The sequence below is a fragment of the Elephas maximus genome, chromosome 24 (assembly GCF_024166365.1).
Source record: "Elephas maximus indicus isolate mEleMax1 chromosome 24, mEleMax1 primary haplotype, whole genome shotgun sequence".
NCBI classification, from domain to species: Eukaryota; Metazoa; Chordata; class Mammalia; order Proboscidea; family Elephantidae; genus Elephas; species Elephas maximus.
Genome location: NC_064842.1, coordinates 38,553,753 through 38,580,877, shown reverse-complemented (window position 1 = coordinate 38,580,877; position 27,125 = coordinate 38,553,753). Strand labels below are relative to the sequence as shown.

The 27,125-nt window shown below is 36.0% G+C and overlaps 1 protein-coding gene across 3 annotated transcripts in view; it reads left to right on the top strand.

Moving 5' to 3' along the window:
• The window catches only part of COP1 (COP1 E3 ubiquitin ligase), a 251,614-nt gene that overhangs the window by 106,455 nt on the left and 118,034 nt on the right, over nucleotides 1-27,125 (top strand). For all 3 annotated transcript variants that reach the window (XM_049868584.1, XM_049868583.1, XM_049868582.1), the window contains one exon: nucleotides 858-993. In XM_049868584.1, the coding sequence (XP_049724541.1) occupies nucleotides 858-993 (136 nt within the window). The remainder of the gene's footprint in view (nucleotides 1-857; nucleotides 994-27,125) is intronic.

Genomic DNA, 27,125 nt, shown 5'->3' with positions numbered 1-27,125 from the left:
AGAGTAGCTGTATTCTTAGGTCCTTCATAAGGTTGATTTTGTTATGTAAATTCTACATGATTCAGTTATGAATAATTACTGATACTGGCTTAACCCAAAGTTATTTGTACAATATATTGGGTGGAATTACGTTTTCTATTTTCTGCCATGCCATTGGAGTGAAACTTAATTTTTTTCTTAATATATGCACTCTACGGAGGTGTAGAGTGAAATGCGAACCGTTTCAAGCATTTTTTAAAGTTTGGTTTTCAGAATGAATCATACATACACTGAAGTTTTCTATTCCCTGTAATTGGATTTGAAATATTTAAACGATTATGTGAACAAACATTTCACTTTTTTTTTTTTTTTGACTTAAACAAGAATTTTATAAATTTAAAATGTTGTTATAAAATGTTTTGCAAATAAATAAACATGGCCGGGAATATGTATACCTGTGTAAGCATGTTCCTTCAAACTAACAAATACCCTGTCCAGTATAGATATCCCTCTCTTTACCCTCTTTCTCCATTGCCATGGACTTGTTGTAATAATTGATTTAACATTTCTCAACCAGTAGCTCTCTTTTTCCCCCCGCTAAGAAATTTTTGCTTAAAATATAGAGAGAATGAACAGTTATATTTTTCTTGGTGTGGAAAGAGACAATGTAATAGCATTTTTTCAAAGAACAGTTACGTTATATTTTTTATTTAAGCTGAAAAATCAATTGGTGTTAGTTTGTGGATAGTAGTTTCCCTTACATGCCTTTTCAAGGATTATTTTCATTAATTTGGAGTATAATTTTCAAATTGTAGATATTGTTCTTTGACTTATTTTGTAGTCTAAATTATCTATTTTATTTTGTTTTCTTCATGTAGATGATAGTCGAACTGCAAGCCAGTTGGATGAATTTCAGGAATGCTTGTCCAGGTTTACTCGATATAATTCAGTACGACCTTTGGCCACATTGTCATACGCTAGTGATCTTTACAATGGTTCCAGCATTGTCTCTAGGTAAGTACTGGACAGAACTCCTTACTCTTTTCTTTTGTAAGAGCATCTGGAATCTCACTGATTTTGAGAAGCATTTTAGTTAAGAGCCTGGGTTCCAAAGTCAGGTTGACTGCCAGTTATTAGTTCGGTGACCTTAGGCAAGTTTCTGAAGCTCCTTAATCTTCAATTTCTTCATCTCTAAAATGGAATGATTAATAGTATCCACCTCGTAGGGTTGCAATTTGTTTTCATGTAATTTCTTTGTCGTGTTTTAATAACAAGGTAATACTTCCCTAATAAGCATTCCCTCCTCTTTAGTTCTTGGAAGGCTTTGTATGGAATTGGTATTGTTTCTCCCTTAAATATTTTGTAGAATTCCCCAGTGAAGCTGTCTGAACCTGGAATTTTCTTTGAGGGAAGATTCTTAACAAATTCAATTGCTTTAAGAGAATTTAAGGCTTTTCAAGTTAACCATCTCTTTTTGATTGAACATTGGTAGTTTGCATCTTTCAACGTATTTGTCCCTATCATCTAGGTTGTTGAATTTAGTGGCATAAGGTTGTGTTTAAATTCCCTTATTGTCTTTTTAGTATTTTTAGATTCTGTAGTGATGTCCCCTCTCTCATTCCTGATACTAGAGATTTGTTTTTTCTCCGTTTTTTCCCCCTGAATAATTGGTTAGGGTTTTATCAATTTTATTGCTCTTCTCAAAGATCCAGCTTTGAGTTTCATTGATTTTTCTCTGTTTTTCTATTTCATTGATTTCTGCTCTTAGCTTTATTATTTCCTTATTATTTTTTGCTTTCTTTGAATTTAATTTGGTCCTTTTTTTTTCTGTTTTATTTAAGTGGAAACTGTGAAGTTATTGACTTGATATCTTTTTTCTTTGTGAATATAGACATTTTTGTGCTATAAATGTCCCTCTAAGCACTGTATTAGCTGCATTCCACAGATTTTGATGTGGTATGTTTTCATTTTCATTTAGTTCAGAATACTTTGTAGTTTCTATTTTGATTTCTTCCTTGACTCATTGGTTACACAGACATGTATTATTTTCAAATATTGGGATTTTCTATTTTATTATTAATTTATAATTTATAATTATTTTATCTTCACCGTCACATTGATGATCATTCTTTAAAAATGTTTAAATGAAAATTAACAGGAATCTTCTAGTGTCATCAAATTGCCAGTCCATGTTCAAATTTCCTGATATGAACAAACCTTAAAAGGAGATTTTTGCAGTAGATGAGGCATTTGGCAAGCTTTAACTCATCCAGTATTGCTAAAATTTTGTATCCTTTTCATTTGCATGACTTAAGATTTTATTTATTGATTGATTTACTTGCTATTACAATAAACCTTTTGTTATATTTTAGCTAATTTTAACTGAGTAATGAATAAGACAAAAATTATACGTTCATTTATTTTTCTATATATTGGCAGCATGAGTGTTTCTTACGCTCTGGACTGAGTAAAATTCGAAAATACTTGTTTAGCTTTGTCATTAATTCATTTAACAGAGATTCACTGAATACCTAATGTGAGTTAGGCTAAGTGTGTAAGTATGAACAGGCCAGATATGGTGCTTGAATTCAGGAAAGCTCACAATCTTTTTTCAATGCCGTTATAGAAAAAGTATAAGAATAGTTTATGAAACAATTTAGTTTGGAGGACCAGGCTAACAGTATTACCTAAGTTCTTAACTACTGTAAGAACTTAGATATTTTTAAAGCCTTCAAAAATGTAACCTGACTTTAAAATGGCAAAAATTACTATGGAAGTTTATTTATAATATTGATGAGATATATAAACATGTACCTATAATGATATGAATAGTCCACGGTCAGTCAGAACAAGGCCAGGGGCCAACTATGGAACAGATCATCTATTGCTCATACGCAAGTTCAAGCTGAAACTGAAGAAAATCAGAGCAAGTCCACGAGAGCCAAAATATGACCTTGAATACGTCCTACCTGAATTTAGAGACCATCTGAAGAATAGATTTGACGCTTTGGACACTAGTGACCGAAGACCAAACGAGTTGTGGAATGACATCAAGGACATCACCCGTGAAGAAAGCAAGAGGTCATTGAAAAGACAAGAAAGAAAGAAAAGACCAAGATGGATGTCAGGGGAGACTCTAAAACCTGCTCTCGAACGTCGAGCAGCTAAAGCAAAAGAAAGAATTGATGAAGTAAAAGAACTGAACAGAAGATTTCAAAGGGCGGCTCAAGAAGACAAAGTATTATAATAACGTGTGCAAGAGATGGAAAACCAAAAGGGAAGAACGTGCTCGGTGTTTCTCAAGCTGATAGAACTGAAGAAAAAATTCAGGCCTCGAGTTGCAATAGTGAGGGATTCTATGGGGAAAATACTAAACAATGCAGGAAGCATCAAAAGAAGATGGAAGGAATACACAGAGCCATTATACCAAAAAGAATTAGTCGATGTTCAACCATTTTAAGAGGCAGCATATATGATCAGGAACCAATGGCACTGAAGGAAGAAGTCCAAGCTGCTCTGAAGGCATTGGCGAAAAACAAGGCTCCAGGAATTGATGAAATATCAATTGAGATGTTTCAGCAAACAGATGCAGCGCTGGAGGTGCTTACTCATCTATGCCAAGAAATACGGCCAACTGACAGGAAGAGATCCATATTTATGCCTATTCCCAAGAAAGGTGATCCAACTGAATGTGGAAATTATGGAACAATATCATTAATATCACACACAAACAAAATTTTGCTGAAGATCATTCAAAAACAGCTGTAGCAGCATATCGACAGGGAACTGCCAGAAATTCAGGCTGATTTCAGAAGAGGACATGGAACTAAGGATATCATTGCTGATGTCAGGTGGATCCTGGCTGAAGGCAGAGAATACTAGAAGGATGTTCACCTGTGTTTTATTGACTGTGCAAAGGCATTTGACTGTGTGGATCATAACAAATTGTGGATAACATTGCGAAGAATGGGAATTCCAGAACACTTAATTGTGCTCATGAGGAACTTTTACATAGATGAAGAGGCAGTTGTTTGGACAGAACAGGGGGATACCGATTGGTTTAAAGTCAGGGTTGTATTCTTTCACCATACCTATTCAATCTGTATGCTGAGCAAATAATACGAGAAGCTGGACTATATGAAGAAGAACAGGGCATCAGGATTGGAGGATGACTCATTAACCTACGTAATGCAGATAACACAACCTTGCTTGCTGAAAGTGAAGAGGACTTGAAGCATTTACTAATGAAAAATCAATGACCACAGCCTTCAGTCTGGATTGCACCTCAACATAAAGAAAACAAAAATCCTCACAACATGATAAACGGAGAAAAGGTTGAAGTTGTCAAGGATTTCATTTTACTTGGATCCACAATCAACAGCCGTGGAAGCAGCGCTCAAGAAATCAAAATACGCATTGCGTTGGGTAAACCTGCTACAAAGGACCTCTTTAAAGTGTTGAAAAGCAAAGATGTCACCTTGAGGACTAAGGTGCGCCTGACCAAAGCCATGGTATTTTCATTCACATCATACATACTTTGGACATGTTGTCAGGAGGGATCAGTCCCTGGAGAAGGACATCATGCTTGGCAGAGTACAGGGTCAGCGGAAAAGAGGAAGACCCTCAATGAGGTGGATTGATACAGTGGCTTCAACAATGAGCTCAAGCATAACAATGATTGTAAGGATGGCTCAGGACTGGGCAGTGTTTCGTTCTGTTGTGCATAGGGTCGCAATGAATCGGAACTGACTCGACAGTAGGTAACAACAAAGTGTAGTCTGGATTAGAGCTCTACGGTAATGTCAGTTCATTTTCCTGGCTATTGTGAGTTCATCCTGTACTCTGTTTCCTTCTCCATTAACAGCATAAATAAAAAACCAAAAACAAAATAAAAACTTCCTTCTTAAAATATTACAAAACCAGCATTTTAAGTTAGTAAATGTACAATTGGTTATAAATGTCTAGGTAGTCTTGAAAAAAAAGTAAGAGCCAGTCTTCTTCCTTGTTCTTGAAAGCCACGTTAGCTTGATTTAATATAATGCTGGATTATTTTTTTAAATTATATTAAACCTTGAAGGAGCCCTGGTGGTGCAGTGGTTAAGCACTCAGCTGCTGACTGAAAGGCCATGGGAGAAAGATGGCAGTCTGCTTCTGTAAAGATGTACAGCCTTAAAAACCCAGTGGGGCAGTTCTAGTGTCCTATAGGGTCACTGAGAGTCAAAATTAACTTGATGGCAGTGAGTTTATTAAACCTTGAACATACCAAGACATTTATGTCAGCATACCCTGCAATCTGAGGCAGAAATTTACTCCCATAGGAAGAGCTGAACTAGGTTTTAGTGTTATTAAAGGTGAGGTTAATATAAAATATTTCAATTAAAATAAAAAATCGGAAGATACCTTTAGTTGGTCCATCTTGCATGCCAGCATCCATTCTTTTTAATTACATTGAATTAATACTTCCAAAAGATAAACTTCCAGTTTTCAAAGTTGTTGGGCAAGACAGATGAAGATCAAAGGAAGATAGTAGCCAAGGAAATGGAGGGGTTTGGAAACTTTCATAGCGCTGAAAGTTTTTTGCTTTAATTAGTTTCATATTCAGATACATTATTGATAATAAATTCATTTTGAAGTTTTTTAATTTCTCTCAAAATAGGAAATTTAATGAAGAATTTCTTTTGGGGAAGGGATAAAGAAATGGTAGATAATGTTGAATTTACTGCATTATTTCACCACATTGTGGAACAAATAGTTATTCTTACTGAAAAATTTCATGAAATGTATCTAATGTTGGTCACTAAGGTGTTGAGCATCTCACTGAGATACAAAGCTCAACCAGAAACTCTGCTTCGCAATTTTTCTTCCTTTGTTTATTGGCCATCATTCCACAAGGTGGCAGTATTTGTTTACTAACTCAGTATTAGAGAGTAGACAATGTATATAAATTAGTGGCTTATAGTGGAGTTCCTTCTAACACCACATAGTCCTAGTTTAACAATAGCCAGTTCTGACAAGAATAGAAAACACAGCACTCTTCTTATACATATCAGTAATGTCACACTTTGCATTTTTTCTTAAAGTAGGTTTTCAGTGGCCATCAGAAAGCAGTAGTTTTAAACTGCATAATTCAGACTTTGAATACTTGGGTAGAGATGGCTATTTCTTGAATTCCTTGTTTGAATTTTACATACCTAGATTGTTACGGTTGAAATTATGGTGTATTCCATCTCTACTTCAGAAAATATCCTAACACTTTTGTGTATGTTTGCTCAAATTGTTGACTTAGAGCTATATTGGTCATTAGGAAATACATTCATAAGAGAATGGTTATATATTGTGGCATTCATTGCTACCAGATCAGTCACTACATAGATAGTATAGTGTTTGATTACAGTTAATGTTTATTGAGGGCTTACTCTTTTCAGACACATTTAAAGCATTTTACATGAATTAACTAACCTCATTTAACCCTTATATTAGCCCTATGGATAAGATAGTTCTGTTAATCCCATTTTTACAGATGAAGAAACTGAGGTAAAGCACAATTTTGTAACTTGCTAAGATCAATCCAAAGTTAGTAAATGCTAGAACTGAGATTTGAATCCAGGCGTTCTGGCCAGAATCCTGCTCTTTCCTTCAGGATCTGTTGAAACCTTTGGAAAAGTTTTGGGAAGGACTTTACTTTTGAGAAATTCAGAAGAATAACTGGAATTAATTATTTTGAGTTTCTTAAACTTTGTATCCCTATTACTGTCTTGTCTAACTAGGCTATAATGACTTTTTGAGTTTTAATTTAATGTGATTATTACCTTCAGTTGCCACTTTTATTGCCAAATTAAACATGTTTTTAAAGTAGCCATTTGTAAGGATTGTTTTGCTAAACTTTAGTTTGTAATGCAAGCCACTGCTGAGCCAGATTTAGGGTAACTTTTATGCATCCTTTATTGTTGAATGCTTATAATTTTCAAGTTTGTGTTTGAAAACAGATCTCCAGGTAATTACTGACTTGTTTTCTAGGGATTAGATATTATTTTATTTTATTTTTTATTGTACTTTAGATGAAGGTGTACAGAACAAACTAGTTTCTTACTAAACAGTTAGTACACATAATTGTTTTATGACATTGATTAACCCCACGACACGTCAGCACTCTCCTTTCTCAACCTCAGGTTCCCTATTACCAGCTTTCCTATTCCCCCCGCCTTCTAGTCCTTCCCTCTTAGCTGGTGTGCCCCTTTAGTCTTGTTTTGTTTTATGGGCCTGTCCAACCTTTGGCTCAAAGGTGAACCTCAGGAGTGACTTTATTACTGAGCTGGAAGGGTATCCGGAGGCCGTACTTTCAGGATTCTCCAGTCTCTGTCAGGTCAGCAAGTCTGGTCTTTCTTTTTGAGTTAGAGTTTTGTTCTATACTTTTCTCTGGCTCTGTCTAGGACTCTATTGTGATCACTGTCAGAGCAGTCAGTGGTGGTAGCCAGGCACCTTGGGATTAGATATTTGAAGGATGACTAATGCACCGTTCTGTTTTTGTCAGAAGATGTTTTTATTATTGTCTTAAAAGTTACTGGCCGTGTGATGTGAAATATGTCATAAATGAGGGTACACAGGAAAAGATTTCCTTTCAGCATTTTGCCAAAGGCCTACCTTTTAAGGCAGTAATTTTTAAAACTATATTCTAGGCTTGAAGCTTCATCAAGGCAGGGGTCTTCTCTGTCCTATTTCCAGCTGCATCCCATGTCTGGCATGTGATAGGTGTTCAATAGTAAATATTCATAGAATGAATGTGTGAATCAATGGAAAATTGTTTCGTCTACTTGAGGAGGATCTGGAACCAGGAGAGCTTTACCAGTTGTCCACCTTAATATGCTTTTACAGGCTTGTTTACTGACAAGTCTTTCTTTGAAGAAAGTGCCTTTAGGCACATGGCAGAAATATAAATTAATGTTGACAGTTTAAAGATAGAGAAGTCCAAAATTGTCAGCAAGTGTTGATAAGTTTTCTTATGTCTCTGAAAATTCAAGATACAAGTTAAAGATGAAGCAAAAACACCCTAAGCGTAAACTTAGAAGTTATTATTTGTTCTTCCCCTCCTCTGTAGGCCTCAACATTAAAATTTCATAGCCTCTCCCTCCCCCATCCTCCTGCTTCTTGGTGGTTGACTAAATTTTTTATTAAACATTAAAAAATTTATAACAGGTTTATTGCATTCCATCACTCATCTGTCAATTTGTTGTACTGTACTGGCTTGTGTGTTGTTATGATGCTGGAAGCTATGCCACCAATATTTCAAATACCAGTAGGGTCACCCATGGTGGACAGGTTTCAGAGGAGCTTCCAGACTAAGACAGACTAGGAAGAAGGACCTGACAATCTACTTCTAAAAATATTGACCAGTAAAAACCTTATGAATAGCAGTGTCTGATACAGTGCTAGAAGATGAGCCCCTCATGTTGAAAGGCAATCAAAATATGACTGGGGAACAGCTGCCAACTCAAAGTTGAGCTGATCTTAATGACGTGGATGGAGTCAAAGCTTTCAGGACCTTTATTTGCTGATATGGCACTACTCAAAATGAGAGGAAACAGCTGCAAACATTCGTTAATAATAGGAATGTGGAATGTATGAAATATCAATCCAGGAAAATTGGAAGTCATCAGAATTGAAATGGAATACATAAAAATCAATATCCTAGGCATTAGTGAGTTGAAATTGGACTGGTATTGGCCATTTTGAATTGGACAGTCACGTGGTCTACTATGCCATGACACATTGAAGAGGAATAACATCGCAGCCATCAAAAAGAATATTTCAAGATTTATCCTGAAGTACAGTGCTGGCAGTGATAGGATAATATCCATATGGCTACAAGGAACCAGTTAATACGACTGTCACTCAGATTTACATACCAACTACTAATGCCAGAGATAAAGAAATTGAAGATTTTTTAACCAACTTCTGCAGTCTGAAATTGATGAAATATGCAACCAGACTGCATGCATAATTACTGGGGATTAGAATGTGAAAATTGGAAATGAAGAAGGATTGGTAGTTGGAAAATATGGCCCTGGTGATAGAAACATGTCAGTGATGGCGTGATAAAATTTTGCAAGACCGAGGACTCAAAAATACCTTCCTGAACAACATAAACAGTGACTATACATATGGACCTCGCCGGATGGAACACACAGGAATCAAATTGGCTATATTGTGGAAAGAGGTTAGAGAAGCTCAGTATCATCAGTCAGAACAAGGCGAGGGACAGACTTCAGAAAAGACCATCAATTGCTCATATATTTACAAGTTCAAGTTGAAGCTGAAGAAAATTAAAATAAGTCCATGGGAGCCAAAGCACAACCTTGAGTGTATCCCACCTGGATTTAGAGACCATCTCAGGAATGGATTTGACACATTGAACACTAATAACCAAAGATCAGACGTGTTGTGGGATGATATCAAGGACATCATACGTGAAGAAAGTAGCTAAAGTGAATGAAAGAAATAAAGTAAAGGAGCTGAACAGAAGATTTCAAAGGGTGGTTCGAGAAGACAAAGTATTATAATGATTTGTGCAGAGACCTGGAGTTAGAAAACCAAAAGAGAAGAACACACTTGACATTTCTCAAGCTGAAAGAACTAAAGAAAAAAATCTGGACCTTGACTTGTAGTTTTGAAGGATTTATGGGCAAAATAATGAACAACACAGGAAGCATCAAAAGAAGATAGAAGGAATACACAGAGACACTGTCTCAAAAATAATTGGTCGATGTTCAACCATTTCAGGAGGCAACGTATGATCAAGAAGCGATTCAAAGAAGAAGTCAAAGCTGCACTGAAAGCATTGGTGAAAAACAAGGCTCCAGGGATTGACTGAATACCAATTGAGATGTTTCAACAAACAGATACATTGCTGGGAGCACTCTCTTTTGTCTATGCCAAGAAATTTGGAAGATAGCCATGTGGCTGACCATGTGGAAGAGATTTGTCTTTGTGCCCATTCCAAAGAAAGGTGAGCCAACAGAATGTAGAAATTATCAAACAATATCATTAATATCATATGCAAGTAAAATTTTACTGAACATAATTAAAGAACGATTGCAGCAGCACATTGACAGGGAACTTCCAGAAATTCAAGCCAGATTGAGAAGAGAACATGGAACAAGGAATGTCATTGCTGATGTGAAATGGATCTTGCCTGAAAGCAGAAAATACCAGAAAGATGTTTACCTGTGTTTTATTGACTATGCAAAGGCATTCGACTGTGTGGATCATAACTATTATGAATAGCATTGCAAAGCACGAGAACTCCAGAACACTTAATTGTGCTCATGAGGAACCTGTACATAGATCAAGAGGCGGTCATTCGAACAGAACAGGGGGATACTGCATGGTTTAAAGTCAGGAAAGATGTGTGAGAGTATATCCTTTCACCCATATTTAATTCAGTCTGTATGCTGAGCAAATAATCCAACAAGCTGGACTATATGAAGCAGAATGGGGCATCAGGATTGGAGGAAGGCTCATTAACCACCTGCAATATACAGATGACACAACCTTGCTTGCTGAAAGTGAAGAGGCCTTGAAGCACTTACTGAGGAAGATCAAGACCACAGCCTTCAGTATGGATTACACCTCAACATAAAAAAATAAAAGTTCTCATAACTGGACCAGTAAGCAACATCATGATAAATGGAGAAAAGATTGAAGTTGTGAAGGATTTAATTTTACTTGGATCCACAATCAGCACCCATGAAGCAGCAGTCAGGAAATCAACATGTTGCATCGGGCAAATTTGCTGCAAATGACCTCTTTTTAAGTGTTCAAAAACAAAAATGTCACTTTGAGTACTAAGGCACACCTGCCCAAAGTGATGGTATTTTCAGTCATCTCATATGCATGCAAAAACTGGAAGATCAATAAAGAAAAACAAAGAAGAATTGATGCAGTCAAATTATGGTGTTGGTGAAAAATATCGACTATACCATGGACTGCCAGAAGAACAGACAAATTTGTCTTGGAAGAAGCACACCTAGAACGTTCCTTAGAAGTGAGGTTGTCAAGTCTTCGTCTCTTATACTTTGGACATGTTCTCAGGAGGGACCAGTCCCTGGAGGAGGGGAAGACCTGATAAGGTGGATTGATACAATGGCTGCAACAATGGGCTCAAACATAGCAATAGCTGTGAAGATGGCGCAGGACCCCGCAGTGTTTCATTCTGTTGTACGTAGGGTTGCTATGAATGGGAACCGACCTGATGGCACCTAATAGCAACAACAACAGTCCTTGAGGAAAGATAACTTCTAGGATTTTGGTTTGAATAGTTCAGTAGAAAAATATGGGTATCATTTATAGAGTTAGGGGATACTGGAGGAAGAGGAGCATTAAAAAAAAAATCAATGTGAGACACATGGAAGATATTCAAGTAACTTTTTTTAATAGGCTTGCTAGAGGTACGGACAAGTTTTCTGTGCTGAATGAAGATATTTGGGAATTTTCACAGGTGGTGATTGAAATGATGTAACCTTGGCAGCGCAGTGGCTGAGAGCTTGGCTGCTGACCAATAGGTCGGCAGTTCGAATCCACCAGCCAGTGCTTGGAAACCCTACGTGGCAGTTCTCTGTCCTGTAGAGTCACTATGAGTCAAAATGGACTTGATGGCAACGGGTTTGGTGTTTTTTAATTGAGATAATAGCTGTAGATCAAATTAGTTTAGGATAAAATGTAGAGTGACTTCTTATGTTTAAAGGTCAGATAGATCAGAAGGAGCCAGTAAAGCAAGATGGAGAAGGTACTTAGAGAAATGAGAATGAAAAGCAGGAGAATGTATTGCCATGCAAACCAGTGGGGAAAGAGGGAATAACCTGCAGAGTTAGATCGTGTGATCTTATGGATGGGATGGAGTCCAAAGCAAAGTATAACTATTTGCTTTCATTGAAAGGAAGAACACTTCCTCCTGGATAAAGGAGGGAAGGAGAATAGGCGAGAGGCAGGGACTTAAAGGAGTTTTTCTTCAAGAATTTATGCTTTTTCCATATTTCATCTCAGATTGATGGGGAAAGTAGGGTGGCTTGGAGTTCATGTGCGACTTAGTAGGAAGGAGAGATTAGATGAAGAGAATGATTAAATATATGGACCGTGGAATTGGCACTGAATACTGAAGGAAAAGTAGAAGAAGGCTGAGATAGAGATAAAAAGTATTGGGATCAGCTGTGTGGAGGTCAAGACTGAAGAATTATAGTGGGAATAGTGAGCAGGTGGGATGGGGTGCTAGGGAGGTTGTGGTCAGAGAGTAGTGTCTGCATCATTGCAGGAAATTTTCATTTTAGTACTCTTAGCACTTGGTCATCTACCTGATACCTAATAGACACTCCTGCTTGTTGATCAATTAAAGAACAAATCAAATGCAAGGTAAAAAATTAATACAGTAAAACCTTTGAAAACTGGAACCTGGGTAAAGTAGAAACTTGTCAGAGATGGAAAACTAAAATATTTTCTACTAAATAGAGAGCAATAGAAAAGTGATGACTATACCCTGGTGGCGTACTGGTTAAGTGCTATGGCTGTTAACCAAGAGGTCAGCAGTTTGAATCTACGAGATGCTCCTTGGAAACTCTATCAGGCAGTTCTACTCTGTCCTATAAAGTCGCTATGAGTCGGAATCAACTTGACCGCAGTGGGTTTTGGTTTATACCCTGTCAAAGGTGGAAAATTTGTGAGACTCAGGAGAGTAGTTCTGGCTCTCACAGGTTTCACTGTAGTAAGTGCTTCAGGGATCTGATAAAATGCTGTGGGAGTTGACTGAAGATTGAGTTTGCTTTAGGCTATGACTTTCAGTTTCCAGGAGGCATTTGAGATGGTTCTTTTTTGTTTTTTCTTCTGAATTTCTATAGCTTATTCTTTCTGTACTTGATTTTTAAGATAAGGAGTGGCCCCTAACATACTCCTGTTGCTTCATTGTATCTAAAACCAAGTCTTACATAATTTCTTACAGAAGTTTGTGGTGGAATTGTTATTATTGTTAAAGGCTTGTCTTTTTTACTGCACTTAGCAAGTTTAAGAAGACAAAGCTTTGTTACAAGTGCAGTTAAAATGCGGAGGGGTGAGTAAGGGAATATAATTATTCACAGGTACTTAGTCGCATAGACTACCTCTATATACCAAACCAAACCCATTGCTGTTGAGTCGATTCTGACTCATAGCGACCCTATAGGATAGAGTAGAACTGCCCCATAGAGTTTCCAAGGAGTGCATGGTGGATTCGAACTGCTGACCTTTTGGTGAGCAGCCATAGCTGTTAACCACTATGCCACCAAGGTTTCCACACTACCTCCATAGGAGACAAAAAAAAAAAAAAAACTCATTGCCAGTGAGTCGATTCTGACTCATAATGACCCTATAGGACAGAGTAGAACTGCCCCACAGGGTTTCCAAGGAGTGGCTAGTGAATTTCAACTGCCAACTTTTGGTTAGCAGCTGAGCTCTTAATCACTGTGCCACCAGTGCCAGGCCTATGTAAATCTTTACACTTGCAGCTTCTATTTTGGATATGGGGCAAGGAGGACCAGTTTGAATGAGTAAAGTCTTATTTTTAAAATAAGTTTTAAAAACCAATGCAGTTTTACTCCTTTTGGCCATCTATCCTAACTGGAAATAGGTTCATTTAATTTTATTTACATGAGAATTTATTTGAAATTATTCTAGCATATGTGTGTTCCATGTTGTAAACACTAGGTTAATGTTAAGTAGTATTCTTATCCTTTTAAGATTTACTTACATGGCCTTAAGACAGTGGTTCTGAAATTTTAGTATGTGTTAGAATCATCTGGAGGGTTTGTTAAAACACAGGCTGCTGGACCCCACTCCCAGAGTATCTGATTCAGTAGCCTGTCCTGGGCTGAGAATTTCCATGCCTAGCAAATTCCAGATGGTGCTGATGCTGCTGGTTTGGGACCACACTTTTAGAACCAGTGCCTTAGGTTAAGAGCTTTAAAAAGGTTAAATTTACTTCTAGTAGGACGGTACTTATTTTTATATTTATGTTTTACTTTAGCTTCTTGAATGAATGACAGAAAATTGGATAAAAAACCTTTTCGCTGACAGAGCTTCCTAACTAGTAAACTGTCATAGTTTGCTATGAGTAGGTTGTACATGTACCAAGATATTTTATTCCATCTCTTCTTGGAGCAGTTGGGTGGGGTGTGGGTTGGAGAACCCTGAAATGAGTCAAACTAGGCTGGTCTTCATAGCTGAAAAGAAGTTAAAGTAGTCTAGATTGCTTAGTTTCACAGATACTGATATGGAGATAAAATTTAGACTTCTGTGTTGTGGCATACGTAGAAAATGATAATAGTTGTGCTACACACTGGAAGGAACAGAGAACAAACAGAGGAGAGCAGCTTGGGACCTCCAGCTCTAACCTGCTGTTCCACAGGCAGAGGGGATCAATCACATAGGCAGCTTATTTGCCCTGCAGCTGCACAGTGATGGGGAAACTCTCGCTTAGAAAATCCAGAACAGATAAAGTATCTTAGTTTCTCTTGAAAAGTTCTGAAGGAATTCATAGTAGAATTTGAGATTGAACTCCTTAGTGTATAAAATATTGATATTCCATGCTGATGATTAATTAACCTGTTAAAGCCTGAATTCTGTTCTTAAAAGGAAGCCTATCTTGTACTCTTACTCTGCTAGAATCCCATCTCAGTTTGACGTAGAAGCGAGCCATCAGGCTGTCAGCAAATAGGACACACCTTTTGGAGGATTCAGAGGGAAGTTTTGAACCTGTGAAAATTTGAAAAAATATGTTCTTAAATTTAATCTCATTATTCACTCTTACACTATTAGGAAGAAATAGAGCAAAGTGTCCTATTTTATCACTTAGTATGAGTTTAGTGAGATTTCATTTTAGTACAAACTAGAAGTACTCCAGTGTCAGTATACATAAAACTTAATCTGGTAACAATGTTTTGCAATATAGATATTTGACAAAGAGACCTTAAGTGCACCATCACATGCCCTAGGTTTGGTAATTTGCCTGTATGTTGCTTATATCAGACATTTACAACTTCTAGATAAGATAGTAAATTACTTCTGAGAGCATCCCACATGTACCATTTCAGTTTTTCCCCTTTATCTGAATTTCTGTATATATTGTTGATAATAGAGAGTTTCATATTATTCTAACACTTCACCTATATAGAATTTAACTGTAGCAGTCTCATTAAATGAAAAGTAAAAAAGCTGTAGAAAAAAATAAATACCACTAAATTAATGACTAAAGCTCATATATTAGCAAATGGCCAGCTTCTTAGGTTATTTTAGGCTGCTGACTTATTTTATATACTGTTTCTATAATCTTAGTTATCTGGTTTGTGTATTTTCAAATTAAAAAGGGAAGAGAGATTGCAGTAGATGCTCAATGACAGCAACAAGAAGTCATATAACTAGTAGCTTGACAGAGGAAGAAATGATGAAACTGGAAATAGAAGCTCAAAAAGTAAAGCAGTCTGGATCCATTTACTATAATGTCAAGTGGTTTCACATATTTTAATAGACCCTGAGATCACTGAGGTGTAAATAAAGTCTGGTAACTATTGTTGACATTATGATGTTCAGAGTATTCATATGAAGGTAGTAAAGAATGTATTACATTTGACAGATTACTGCTCATAGGGGTTCAAAAGTTGGTTTCAAAATTTACTTAATTTTTATTGAGCACTTACTTTATCATATAGCAATAGACACGTATGCCCTGGAAATGCTACTGTATCTGTTAGCCTTTAAAAATAATTTCTGAAATGTATTTCTCCATTAGTATACATGAAATATGAAAAAATATTCATATTTCTTTATAAATACGATTAAACTTTTTGGAATTTCAAGTTGTGAAACCAATAAGTTGTCAACCTTTGTGTTGGTTTCATTTATATAAAACATTGTGGCTAAGGAAAAAAACGGACTTTTTATAGTAAAACCTCTTTTAAATATTTACTAATTCCATTAGCTATCAATTCTGGATCTGTTTCATTGACAATGGGTTGTTTACTTTTCAGATTTTGAAACTTTTTTAGATGCCTTGCTGATTTTCAATTCAATTCCTTTGTGATGAGCAAATACACTCTTAAGATTTCAATCTTTTGAAATCTGTTGAGCATTATTTCATGGCCCAAAATAACTTATCTTGGTGAACATGCCATTTGCACCTGAAAAGAATGTGTTTTCTATATCGGTTGGGAATAGAGTTTTATAAATTCAGTTAGGCTAGTGTTCTGATTGTCTGTATTTTTACAAAAAAAATTTTGTCAGCTTGTTTTATAAGTTGATGATGGTGTTTTAGAATCTTTAACTATATGGAGTTGCCTTTCTCATTGTTATTCCTATTGGTTTTTACTTGATATGTTTTGAAATGCTGTTATTAGGCACATACTATACTTATTATTTTTATAACTTTCTGATGTATTCTCCCCCTTTGTCCTTAGAAGTACTTTTTTAAAATTGACTGTTTATTATTAATGTATCCACGCCAGGTTTCTTATGCTTAATGTTTTTATTGTGTTTCTTTTTGTGTTTTTTTTTGCTTTCACTGTGTGTTGGTATTTAAAGTGCACATATTGTTGATTCTTGCTGTTTTATCTAGTCTGATATACCTCCTCTTGATTGGAATGATTCCACATAATATAATTACTGATGAATATAATGAGATCTTTCATATTTTCTGTTTCTTATCTGTTGGTCTCTTTTGGTTTTTTGATAATCTTTTCCTCCTTCCCATCTTTTGTGTATTAGTGTTGGGTTATCGTTTCTTTGTTTGCTTTTTAGGTATATCTCTTTGCAGTATTTTTTAGTAATTGCTGTAGGGATTACAATATTCTTTAATATTATGTCTACTTTGGGTTAATATTGATTCACCTCAGGTAGAAGACAGGAACTTTGCAACAGTATAGTTTCATTTAACCCCTTTTGTGGGTTCTAGTGCTGTTGTCTTGTATGTTACATCTAAATATGATTTTATCCCCAAAATACAAGTTGTAATATGTCTTTTAAATAGTCATAAAATTAAGACAAGGAAATATATATATAGAGAGAGAGAGAGTTGAATTTTAATCCACATATATGCCATTTTGGATGCTCTTAGTTTCTTCTTATCTGAATTTTCTCTGCAGCCTGAAGAACTTCCTTCAGCATTTTTGGGAATGGTGGTCTGTTGGTGATGAATTTTTTTCACCTTTATTTAAGTGAACCAGAAAAACCAAGCCCACTGCTGTCGAGCCGATTCCAACTCGTAGCGACCCTATGGGACAGAGTAGAACTGCCCCATAGAGTTTCCAAGGAGGCGTGAAGGATTCAAACTGCAGACCTCTTGGTTAGCAGCCGAAGCACTTAACCATTATGCCGCCAGGGTTTCCTTATTTAAGTGAAGATGAATTTATTTCACATTCTTTTTAAAAAATAATTTTATTCGATATAAAATTCTTGGTTCACAGGTGGTTTTGTTTGCTTCAGCCTTTTGAATGTACTATTCCATCGTTTGTCAGGAAAAGTCATTTTATTACATCATTTCCCCCCTTCCCCCTCTTTTTTTTTCCCCCTTAACCTGGTTGTTGCAAAGACTTTTCCTTTATCTTTAGCTTCCAGCAGTGCGACTATAATATACCTACCAGTGGTTTTCTGCCTGGGGTTCACTGAACTTTTTGAATCTGTAATTTAATATTTTTCCTCGTGTTTGGGAAGTTCTAAGTCATTGTTTTTTTAAATATTCTTTTTTATGTTTCTTTCAGTTTTCCCATTTATATTGGACCATTTGATATTGTCCCACAGGTTGCCGAAGGTCTTTTCATTTTCCTTCCATCTTTCTTTCTCACTGTGCTTTGAATTGGGTAGTTAATACCAGTCTATCACTGATTGTCTTCTCTGCCCTTTCCAATTTGCCGTTGAGTCCATATAGTGAAATTTTCAGTTGTAATGATGCTTTTCAGCTGTAAAATCACTTTTTTTTTTCTAAGACGTTTTTATTCCCACTTCACATAAGATTGAATTGAAATCACTTTTTTTAAAAAAAAAATTTCCTATGGGGTGTGTGTGTGCGCGCGTGTGTGATTGTTCGCTCTTTAAGTCCATTTTTAAAACTTAATTGTTTGAACATACTTTAATTCTTTCATCATGTTAATAGTAACTGCTTTTGAGCCTTCACTAAGTAAAATATCTAGGCTCATTTTAGTCAGTTTCAGTTCCCTTCCTATTTCCCAGAGTATGAGTCATTCTTGTTTTTTCTCATATCTAGCTATTGTAGTTTGAAATCTGGGCATTGTAAATAATACTTTATAGAGTGCGGGTTTTGTCTTTTTTTTTTTTTTTGAGGCAATTTTTGTTTGTTTTAGTAGGCAGTTAACTTGTTTGCACTAAAATTTTAAACTGTATTTCCAGCAGTATTCAGCAGCTGTTATCCTTGCTCAATTCTTACAGCTTCTAGTGTCTGCTCTTTTCAGCCTGAGGCGCTCTTTGGAAACCCTATGGGGCAGTTCTACTCTGTCCCATAGGGTCGCTATGAGTCAGAATCACTCGAAGGCAACGGGTTTGATTTTTTTTGTTTTCTGGCTATCTATGCACTCTTGTACCTTGGCTGTCAGGTGAAGATTTGGGCAGAGTTTATACTAACATTTTAAAGCTCACCCTCTCTGTGTTTGCTTTACCAGCCTTAGACTGTATCCTCTAACACCTCAAACTAGTAAAGCTTCAGTTTTCTGCTGCCTGAGCTGTGACCTGGTTGGGAAGTGCACTCACTTATAGAAGCAGAATACTCACAAATCTCACCCAGAACAGCTAGGTCTTTCAGGGGTAGATTCCTCTCTGGTCTCTGTGTGTGTTTTCTCTGGGACCCCCTTGGATTCATTCCTACTTCCCCTTCCTTACCCGTCCTCACCCCCAGGTACACATTCATGGATAGTTAAGCCAGATCTTTGGCCAAGTTTATGCTCAGGTTTTGAGACTCAAATTCTGCTCTTCTCTCACGTTAGAATTTTCCGCTGCTCTCCCAGCTCTGTTCTCTGTTAACTTGATCCAGTAGGACTTTGGTTTTCAGCTATAGTTCTATGGGTTGCAGATAACACTCAGGCAGTAAAGCCAAAAAGTTGCAATTGTTGGCCGTTCTAGTTGCAACATTTCAAGAGTAAACTCCAGTTCCGGTGAGCTTTTGGGTATTTTCGAGTTTTTTAAATAATTGTTTCCTGTATATTGGGTCTTTTTTTTTTTTTTTTTTCCCCGTGTTTTCTATGTTTACTGCACATTATCAGAAGTTTTTAACCTCTGGGTCTGTTTCTAATGACTCGTTTTTCTTCTGGTTATACCTCATGTTATTTTGCTTCCTTGCATGTCCAGTAAATTTTGATTGGATAACTGGACATTATGAATTTATGTCATTGATGTTTGTTTTTTTGATCTTCCTTTAAAGACTGTTGGATTTATTTTGAGGGGTCAGAGGGGAGCGGCAGTTGAATTACTTATGGATCAGTTTGATCTTATGAACTTGTTTTGATATCTACCTCCTCAACTCAGTGACACCAACATGTTGTGCTTGTGTTTCCTTTCCTTGCATAGAAGTGTGGAAAGAGCCTTTGGCAGAAATCAGACGTATTCTGTGGCTGCCCTTCATGTTCCCAGTCTCTGTGCTATCAAAGTCCTATGTTGCCTGTTGTCCACTCTCTGAAAACAGTAGTTTCATATATTCTTCCCAGCTGAATTGTTAATTTACGGTGGAAGGGTAAATCCTCGCCCAGTTACTTAAGTTATGGCCAGAAGTGGAAGTATGTAGCCTCTCTTCTGTCTTATCCTTTTAATTTTTGAATGTATTTAAATACCTTGTTGTTCCATTTTCATTTACTGAGTTAATTTATCAAAATGCTTATTGGGAGATAGTTTCATAGAATCAAGCCAATTACCAACACCATTTGTCTAATAATTGCACCAGTAGTTACATTTAGCATGGCACAAGTGATTACGATAAATAAACCAGATCCAAACCCCTTGCTGTCAAGTCGATTCCGACTCATAGCGACCCTATAGGACAGAGTACAACTGCCCCCATAGCATTTCCCAGGAGTGCCTGGTGGATTTGAATTGCCAGCCTTTTGGTTAGCAGCCGTAGCTCCTAACCACTACCGCACGAGGGTTTCCTCACCATAAATGAGGGCACTGTGTTTTCCCTTATATGAGTATTTCGTTTAAATCTGTTTTGTAGATTCTTAATGTTTTCAAACTTGATCAATTTTTCAAATTCAGCCATTGTTCCCTGAAATTTATTTACTAATTGTGCTTTAAAATATCCAAGAATTATTTTATATTATCTAAACTTAACTGCTTTAATGTTCCAAATAAAACAGGTTTTAGAACATTTTGCTTTCGTATTATGACTGTTGACCATCAGCCATATATTTTTGCAGCTTTATTTGGAGCTGATTAGGTAAATTTCAATTTCTCGTTATCGATAAGACCTCAACAGAAATCACTGGCTGTTATATTTCAATGATTTTATTTTATTTTAAATTTACTGTCTTATCCTTTTTCAAATATATTTCAATTTTATTGTTTCAATGTGTGACTTTTGTTTGTGTTTATTTAGATCTTTTAATGTCATTTGTTGAATATACAGTGCCCTTATGGTAATCACATGTACCATGCTGAATATAACTACTGGTGGCATTATTAGACAGGCGGTGTTAGTAATTGGCTTTATTCTATGAAATTTATTGTTTTGCAGGTTACAAAAATAATTATAGTGAAACTCTGTAGCCCTTGTAGCAGATAATAAGGACCTAAAATAGGGCAGTCATTGTGGCCATATAAAGGAATGAGTTTTGGGAACATACCTGAGGTAGCATTACAGTTGGATTACTTTCTGTTCTCTAAGTAAGTTTTGTACTGTCATGTTTCTGTGCCCTTGTTCCTCTTTCTTCCTGTTGTTGTTGTTAGATGCCATGGAGTTAGTTCTTAGCAACCCCACGTGCAACAGAACGAAACACTGCCCAGTCATGCTCCATCCTCACAATTGTTGCTATGTTTGACCCCACTATTGAAGCCACTGTGTCAATCTGTCTCACTGAGACTTTTGTGCTGACTCTCTGCTTTACCAAACATATGCTTCTCCAGGGCTGGCCCCTCTTGACAAAATATCCAAAGTACATGAGCTGAAGTCTTGCCATCCTCGCTTCTAAGGAGCATCCTGGCTGTACTACTTCCAAGAGAGATTTGTTCATTCTTCTGGCAGTCCATGGTATATTTAATATTCTTCACCAGCACCATAATTTAAAGGCGTTAATTTTTCTTTGGTCTTCCTTATTCATTGTCCAGCTTTCGCGTGCGTATGAGGTGATTGAAAATACCAAGGCTTGGGTCAGGTGCACCTTAGTCCTCAAAGTGACATCTTTCTCCCTACAACAACCTCCCCACCCCCCGCTTATTGCAATCGTACTTTAACCTTCAAAGCTCAATTCATATGCTGTCAGTGGCTGCATTGCATGTTACTTATCCTTCTGATATGCTTATCACATTGCATGGTTCTGTGGTTCTTTATTTTGCAAGACTATGATTTGTTCGTCACGGTTGCTACAGTGTATAGACAAATCCTTGGAGTAAAACAGGGGCCCAATAAATGGAATATTGTGAGAACACATGCCTACATGCTATAACAAATGAGAACTCTTTTTTCCCCCTCTCATGATGGTTTAAAGGGATTTCTCTAGTAAGTCACATTCTCTTATATTTTCCTGCAGGGCTTATGACTACTTGTTCTGATAGGAAATGGAAGATTATTTTCTGATTTAAATCTACATTTTTAATTGATATTTTAGGGACTAATGTTTAAATATTACGGTATTTGTTCCAGACTGTACATTTTTGCTCCAGTTTAGTCCTCTGTAGCATGAAATAGTTTCTTTTTATCATAGTTTTCCTGTTTCCTGATGAAGCCTCATAGCAGTGACGTTAATTATTTAATATACCCACTGCTTACTAATTGTCTCATTATCCAATATTTTACATTTATCACAATAGTAAAAAATGTACTATCCAACTAATGTATACATTAGTAATGTACATCTGCCCGTGACAAATACCAAGGTGCAAGGCCAGAGTAATGCTGGCTGTGATGGTTAAGGTTATATGTCAGCTTGGCTGAGCCATGATTCTCAGTGATTTGGCAGTTATGCAATGATGTAATTTGGCAGTTATGTGATGCTATAGTAATCTTCCATTTTGTGATCTGATGTGGTCATCTAATTTCTCATAATGGCGATTTTCATATTAGGCCCTGGTGTTTGGAACCGAACCGTGTCAGTAAGTGAGGAGTGGGTGTCTTATGATCCCATGGGTTTCTTTGTAAATACTACCAGAGGGTACAGAACTGAGAAATCAGATGTAAATTGTAATTTCAGAAGTAAAGAATTAGAACTTTTGCTTGCATATGAATATCTGTTGAATCATACTTTACAAAAGAGGAACACATTTCAAGGAGACCAAAATGTCATAATAATTTTGGGGACAAAATATATTTTGTTTTTCCAGTTCTCGTTTTTTTTTTTCTTTCCACCAGCAGAAAACTTCACATAATTTTTTAAATTACTCTTTGGCTTTGGAGGTTATTTCCAATCCACTAAAATTCTCTAACAAACACCATCCGTCACAGGATACCTTTTTATGGTGCATAGGACGGGTGGTTTAGACAGTTGAAGAGTCTACAGTTGATTCAATCAAGTGTAAATTATGACTTGCTGTAAACTTAAATGAACAAAATTGATAATATATTGATATTAAAAGTCCTCAAGACACATATTTAATAATAAATGCTTTGAGGAGAAAGACGTTCTATCACAGTGTAATCATTACTTGACATTCACACGTATGTTTCAGAATATAGTCAGCTAGGTATTGTATTTGTTCCAGCTATTCAGTGATAGCCAGAGGGAATAGGAAAGTAGAAAAAATTCTTAAGACAGCCACAAGATTTTTGTGGCTTTATGGGATTAAAAAGAAAACAAGCCAGCTTATAAATGAAAACAATCCAACAAAAATGCATATAAACTTTAAAACATGGCTTTACTTAGTTTCTGTGAAGTAAAATCGAGTGCATATATTAATTAAGAACAGGAGTTAGCAAACTATGACCTGTGGACCAAATCTCATTCATTGCCTGATGTTGCACAGCCCATGAGCTAAGAAGAGTTTTTTGTGTTTTTAAAGGGTTGAAAAATATCAAAATAAGAATATTTTGTGACATGTGAAAATTATATGGAATTCAAGTTTAAGTGTCTATAAATCACATTTTATGGGAACACAGATGCTATTCTGAGATAAATAGATACTACCAGCTCCCCAAAAAAAAAAAAAAACAAAAAAAAAAACCTATCTCCCTAAGCACACATTAAAAAACAATTGTAGTGCCCTAGCTCTAATATAAAGGGGAAAAAAGAAATTAAAATAAAACATATTTTAATATGTAAATACTTGGATATGACTGCATGAGACAATATAAAGGAGTAATTCGATGTTTGCACCTACTTAAAATGAGTAAGTTGAGAAAATTTAGTGATTATTATTATTGCAAGAATAGTTCGTCTTTATATATAAAATGGAGTTCATTTCTATGCTTAGATAATTATGTATAGGTTTTTAACTTTCACCAATGATGAAAAGTATAAATATCTTTCAGGGTGTAAATAAATTGTAAGAAAGTTAATACTAATCAATAAAATTGGGTTGGGGAAAGAAGGAGGATGAAAATTTTGTCCTTTGTTCAGAGAAGAGTCTTAGTAGATACACTGAATCTTTCCTTCTTTCTGTGGTAGTTCATAAAGTCATAAAAGTAGCCACTAGACAGAAATCTACATTTCCCATTTATGAAAGTAACACAGAGAAAACCAAAGAAATCAGATTATGAAAATTTTTATTTTAATTAAAAAGTTAAACAATATGTATTGCAAAATAAGATCACAGATATAAAACAGACATGATACTGATAAATATCAATAGCCTAAATGTTCTTTGAAATATTTTTTTGCAGTTGATTACAACCCAAAGTACAAATCTCTGCTGTATGCAAGAATTCCTAAAGCTAGGAACTCTGAAAGTTTCAGGTTAGAAAGCACTAAATGCCATTTTCTCTCGCCCTCTCTCACACAAGATACTTCATGGCAATACTTCGTGGTAGTTAGAAATGTTTTTATATATTAAAAAATTACCTCTATTAACTGTAAGATAAAATAAAGACATTGGTGGTATGAGATTTTAGATCAGATCTTAGTCCATGACAGATTAAGTGAATTAAAAATAAATAAAGCTGTTTACGTCTTAATAACAAGTTAGAACCCATATACAAATATGTATAAAGAATACGCCTTCTTTAAAGTGTCCATGAAACATCAGAAAATGCATGTAACCTAGATCATATATCACATCTCAAATTACAGGGAATAAAAATAGCAGAAACCACATTCTCTGATCACAACGCAGTAAGACCAGACATTTAGAACAAAATTAGAGAACAGGAAAAACCTGCCATGTAGAATTAAAAAAAAACTATTTAGGCAGCTCTAGGGTGAAAATGGAAATCAAGCCACTTTGATGAAAATACTATATATTAGAACCTATGGGGCATAGCTGGAAGTGCTCAAAATTAAATCCCTCCTTTAAATGCTTGCTGATGAAGAAGAAATTGTGGAAACAAATGAATCAAGCATCCAGCTGAAGAAGTTAGAACAAAATAAACCTAAAAAAGTAGAAAGAAATTAGTAAAATAAATATTAAAAAAATCAATGAATTATGAAAACAGTAGCATTATTAAAACAAATTATGAACTTCTTAAAACAATACACATAAATTCTTAGTTGCCCTAATCAGGTGAAACTAGGAGAAATCACAAGTATGTAGAGTAACAAATGAAACTAGGGAAAGGTATATGTGGAGAACATATCATAAGAAATTACTTTGTTCAAGTCTATTGCAGTAAATATGGGAAAATAAATGAAAGATTATTTTCTAGGAAATGTAAATGATCTGAACTGGCCTTACAAGAGACCAAAAAATCTGCACAGGCTAATTACAACAGGAAAAATAAGGAAAGTTGTCAAACAGACAATAGTAAACCTAGTAATAAACCAAACTGGAAATGTGGGCAGTCTAAAAGAAGAAAACTTTAAAATGCTGCTGAGAAAACTGTATTAGAAAATTTGAATAAATGTAAAGGCACAACTTATGTCTAGATGGAAAGACTGAGGATTGTGAAAATGTCAGTTATCCTTTAATGTATAAATTCAGAATGATTTCAGTGAAAATACCAAACAGGATATATTTTGTTTCATTTTGGAAATAAATAAGCTGGCATTAAACTTCATATAAAAAATAAAGTTGTAGAACCTAGGAAAATTCTGAAGAAGATTAATGACAGGACAAGATGTGCAACATGTGATGATGATTCAGTAATTAAAACTGGTGCAGGTACATGAACAGATGATGTCTGTGGTCATCCCAGGTTCTTAGAGAAATTTAGGGTATAGGATACAAACTGCATTTCTAATAAATGAAAGAACAGATCATTCAGTAAATGGGACAACTGGGTCATGATCTGGAAAAACATAAATTTATATTTCTTGGTTTTTTTTCATATTTCAAAATAAATTCCAGGTATATTGAATATTTAAATGGTAAAAAATAAAAATGGAAAAGTTAAAAGAAAATGCAGGATGTAAATTTTTAAATACCATAGAAAGAAAATAAAGCAGGAGATAGTGTGCAATATAAGGATGCAATTTGAATTAGAGTAGGCAAAATGCCTTAGTAAGAAATTAACAATTGAGTCAAAACTTGAAGGAAGTGGAGTGAGCGATGCATACATTTGGAAAAGGAGCAGTCTAGGCTGAGGGACTATCGGGTGTGATGACCCTGAGAGGTGAATAGGTTTGGAACCTCATAGGCTCACCAAGGAGGCTAAATTTACCTAAGGTTGGAGTTTTGCCAGAGAAGCAAAGTACAAAAAATAAGAGAATGAAAATGGTGAGGGAGTGAAGGGCTGTAAGGGAGTTACAATTGCTGATTTATGTTGGATAAAGAAGAAAATGAACATAAGGAGGTGAGGGACAGTGGTGATAGGATTGGTGACATTTTAGGTCCCATGACCTTGAAGGATTGTTGGAGAGAGCTAGAAAGATAGGAAATGGTTGTCACACAGTGACGTGCTTGAAATTGAGATTATGAAGTGATTAAAGATATTTCTAAAGAAAAAATTTAGAATATGATCATGGTTGTATAGAGTAGAAATGACAGAATAAAAGATCTTTGGAGAATGGGAGCTCAGGAAACTAATAGATCAAGGTATTAGAATTATGATCTATGTTAACCCACTGCCGTCGAGTCGATTCCAACTCATAGCGACCCTGTAGGACAGAGTAGAACTGCCCGATAGAGTTTCCAAGGAGCGCCTGGTGGATTCGAACTGCCAGCCTCTTGGTTAGCAGCTGTAGCACTTAACCACTATGCCACCAGGGTTTCCATGATCTATGTAGTTACTGAAATAATTCAGAATTTTAAGAATTATGACAGGAGTACATTTGGAGAGAGTGACAGCGAGCTAAAAGTTAAAATTTTAACTCATCTCTAGGCCTACTTGAACATGGAATGTAAGAGGCTTTAGAGGAAGCAGTGTTTTCTGGGAAGAGCTGGGTTTCACTTAGATTTAGAAGGCAAAGGCAACATTTAGAGAAGAAACTGAAGTTGTTAATGGTATTATCTGAGGTAGAGAAAGGTTTGTTGTTGTTAGGTGCTGTCGAGTCGGCTCCGACTCTAGCGACCCTGTGCACAACAGAATGAAACACTGCCTGGTCCTGCGCCATCCTTACAATCGTTATGCTTGAGCTCATTGTTGGCAGCCACTGTGTCAGTCCACCTCATTGAGGGTCTTCCTCTTTTCCGCTGACCCTGTACTCTGCCAAGCATGACATCCTTCTCCAGGGACTGATCCTTCCTGACAGCATGTCCAGAGTATGTAAGACGCAGTCTCGCCATCCTTGCTTCTAAGGAGCATTCTGGTTGTACTTCTTCTAAGACAGATTTGTTCATTCTTTTGGCAGTCCATGGTATATTTAATATTCTTCGCCAACACCACAATTCAAAGG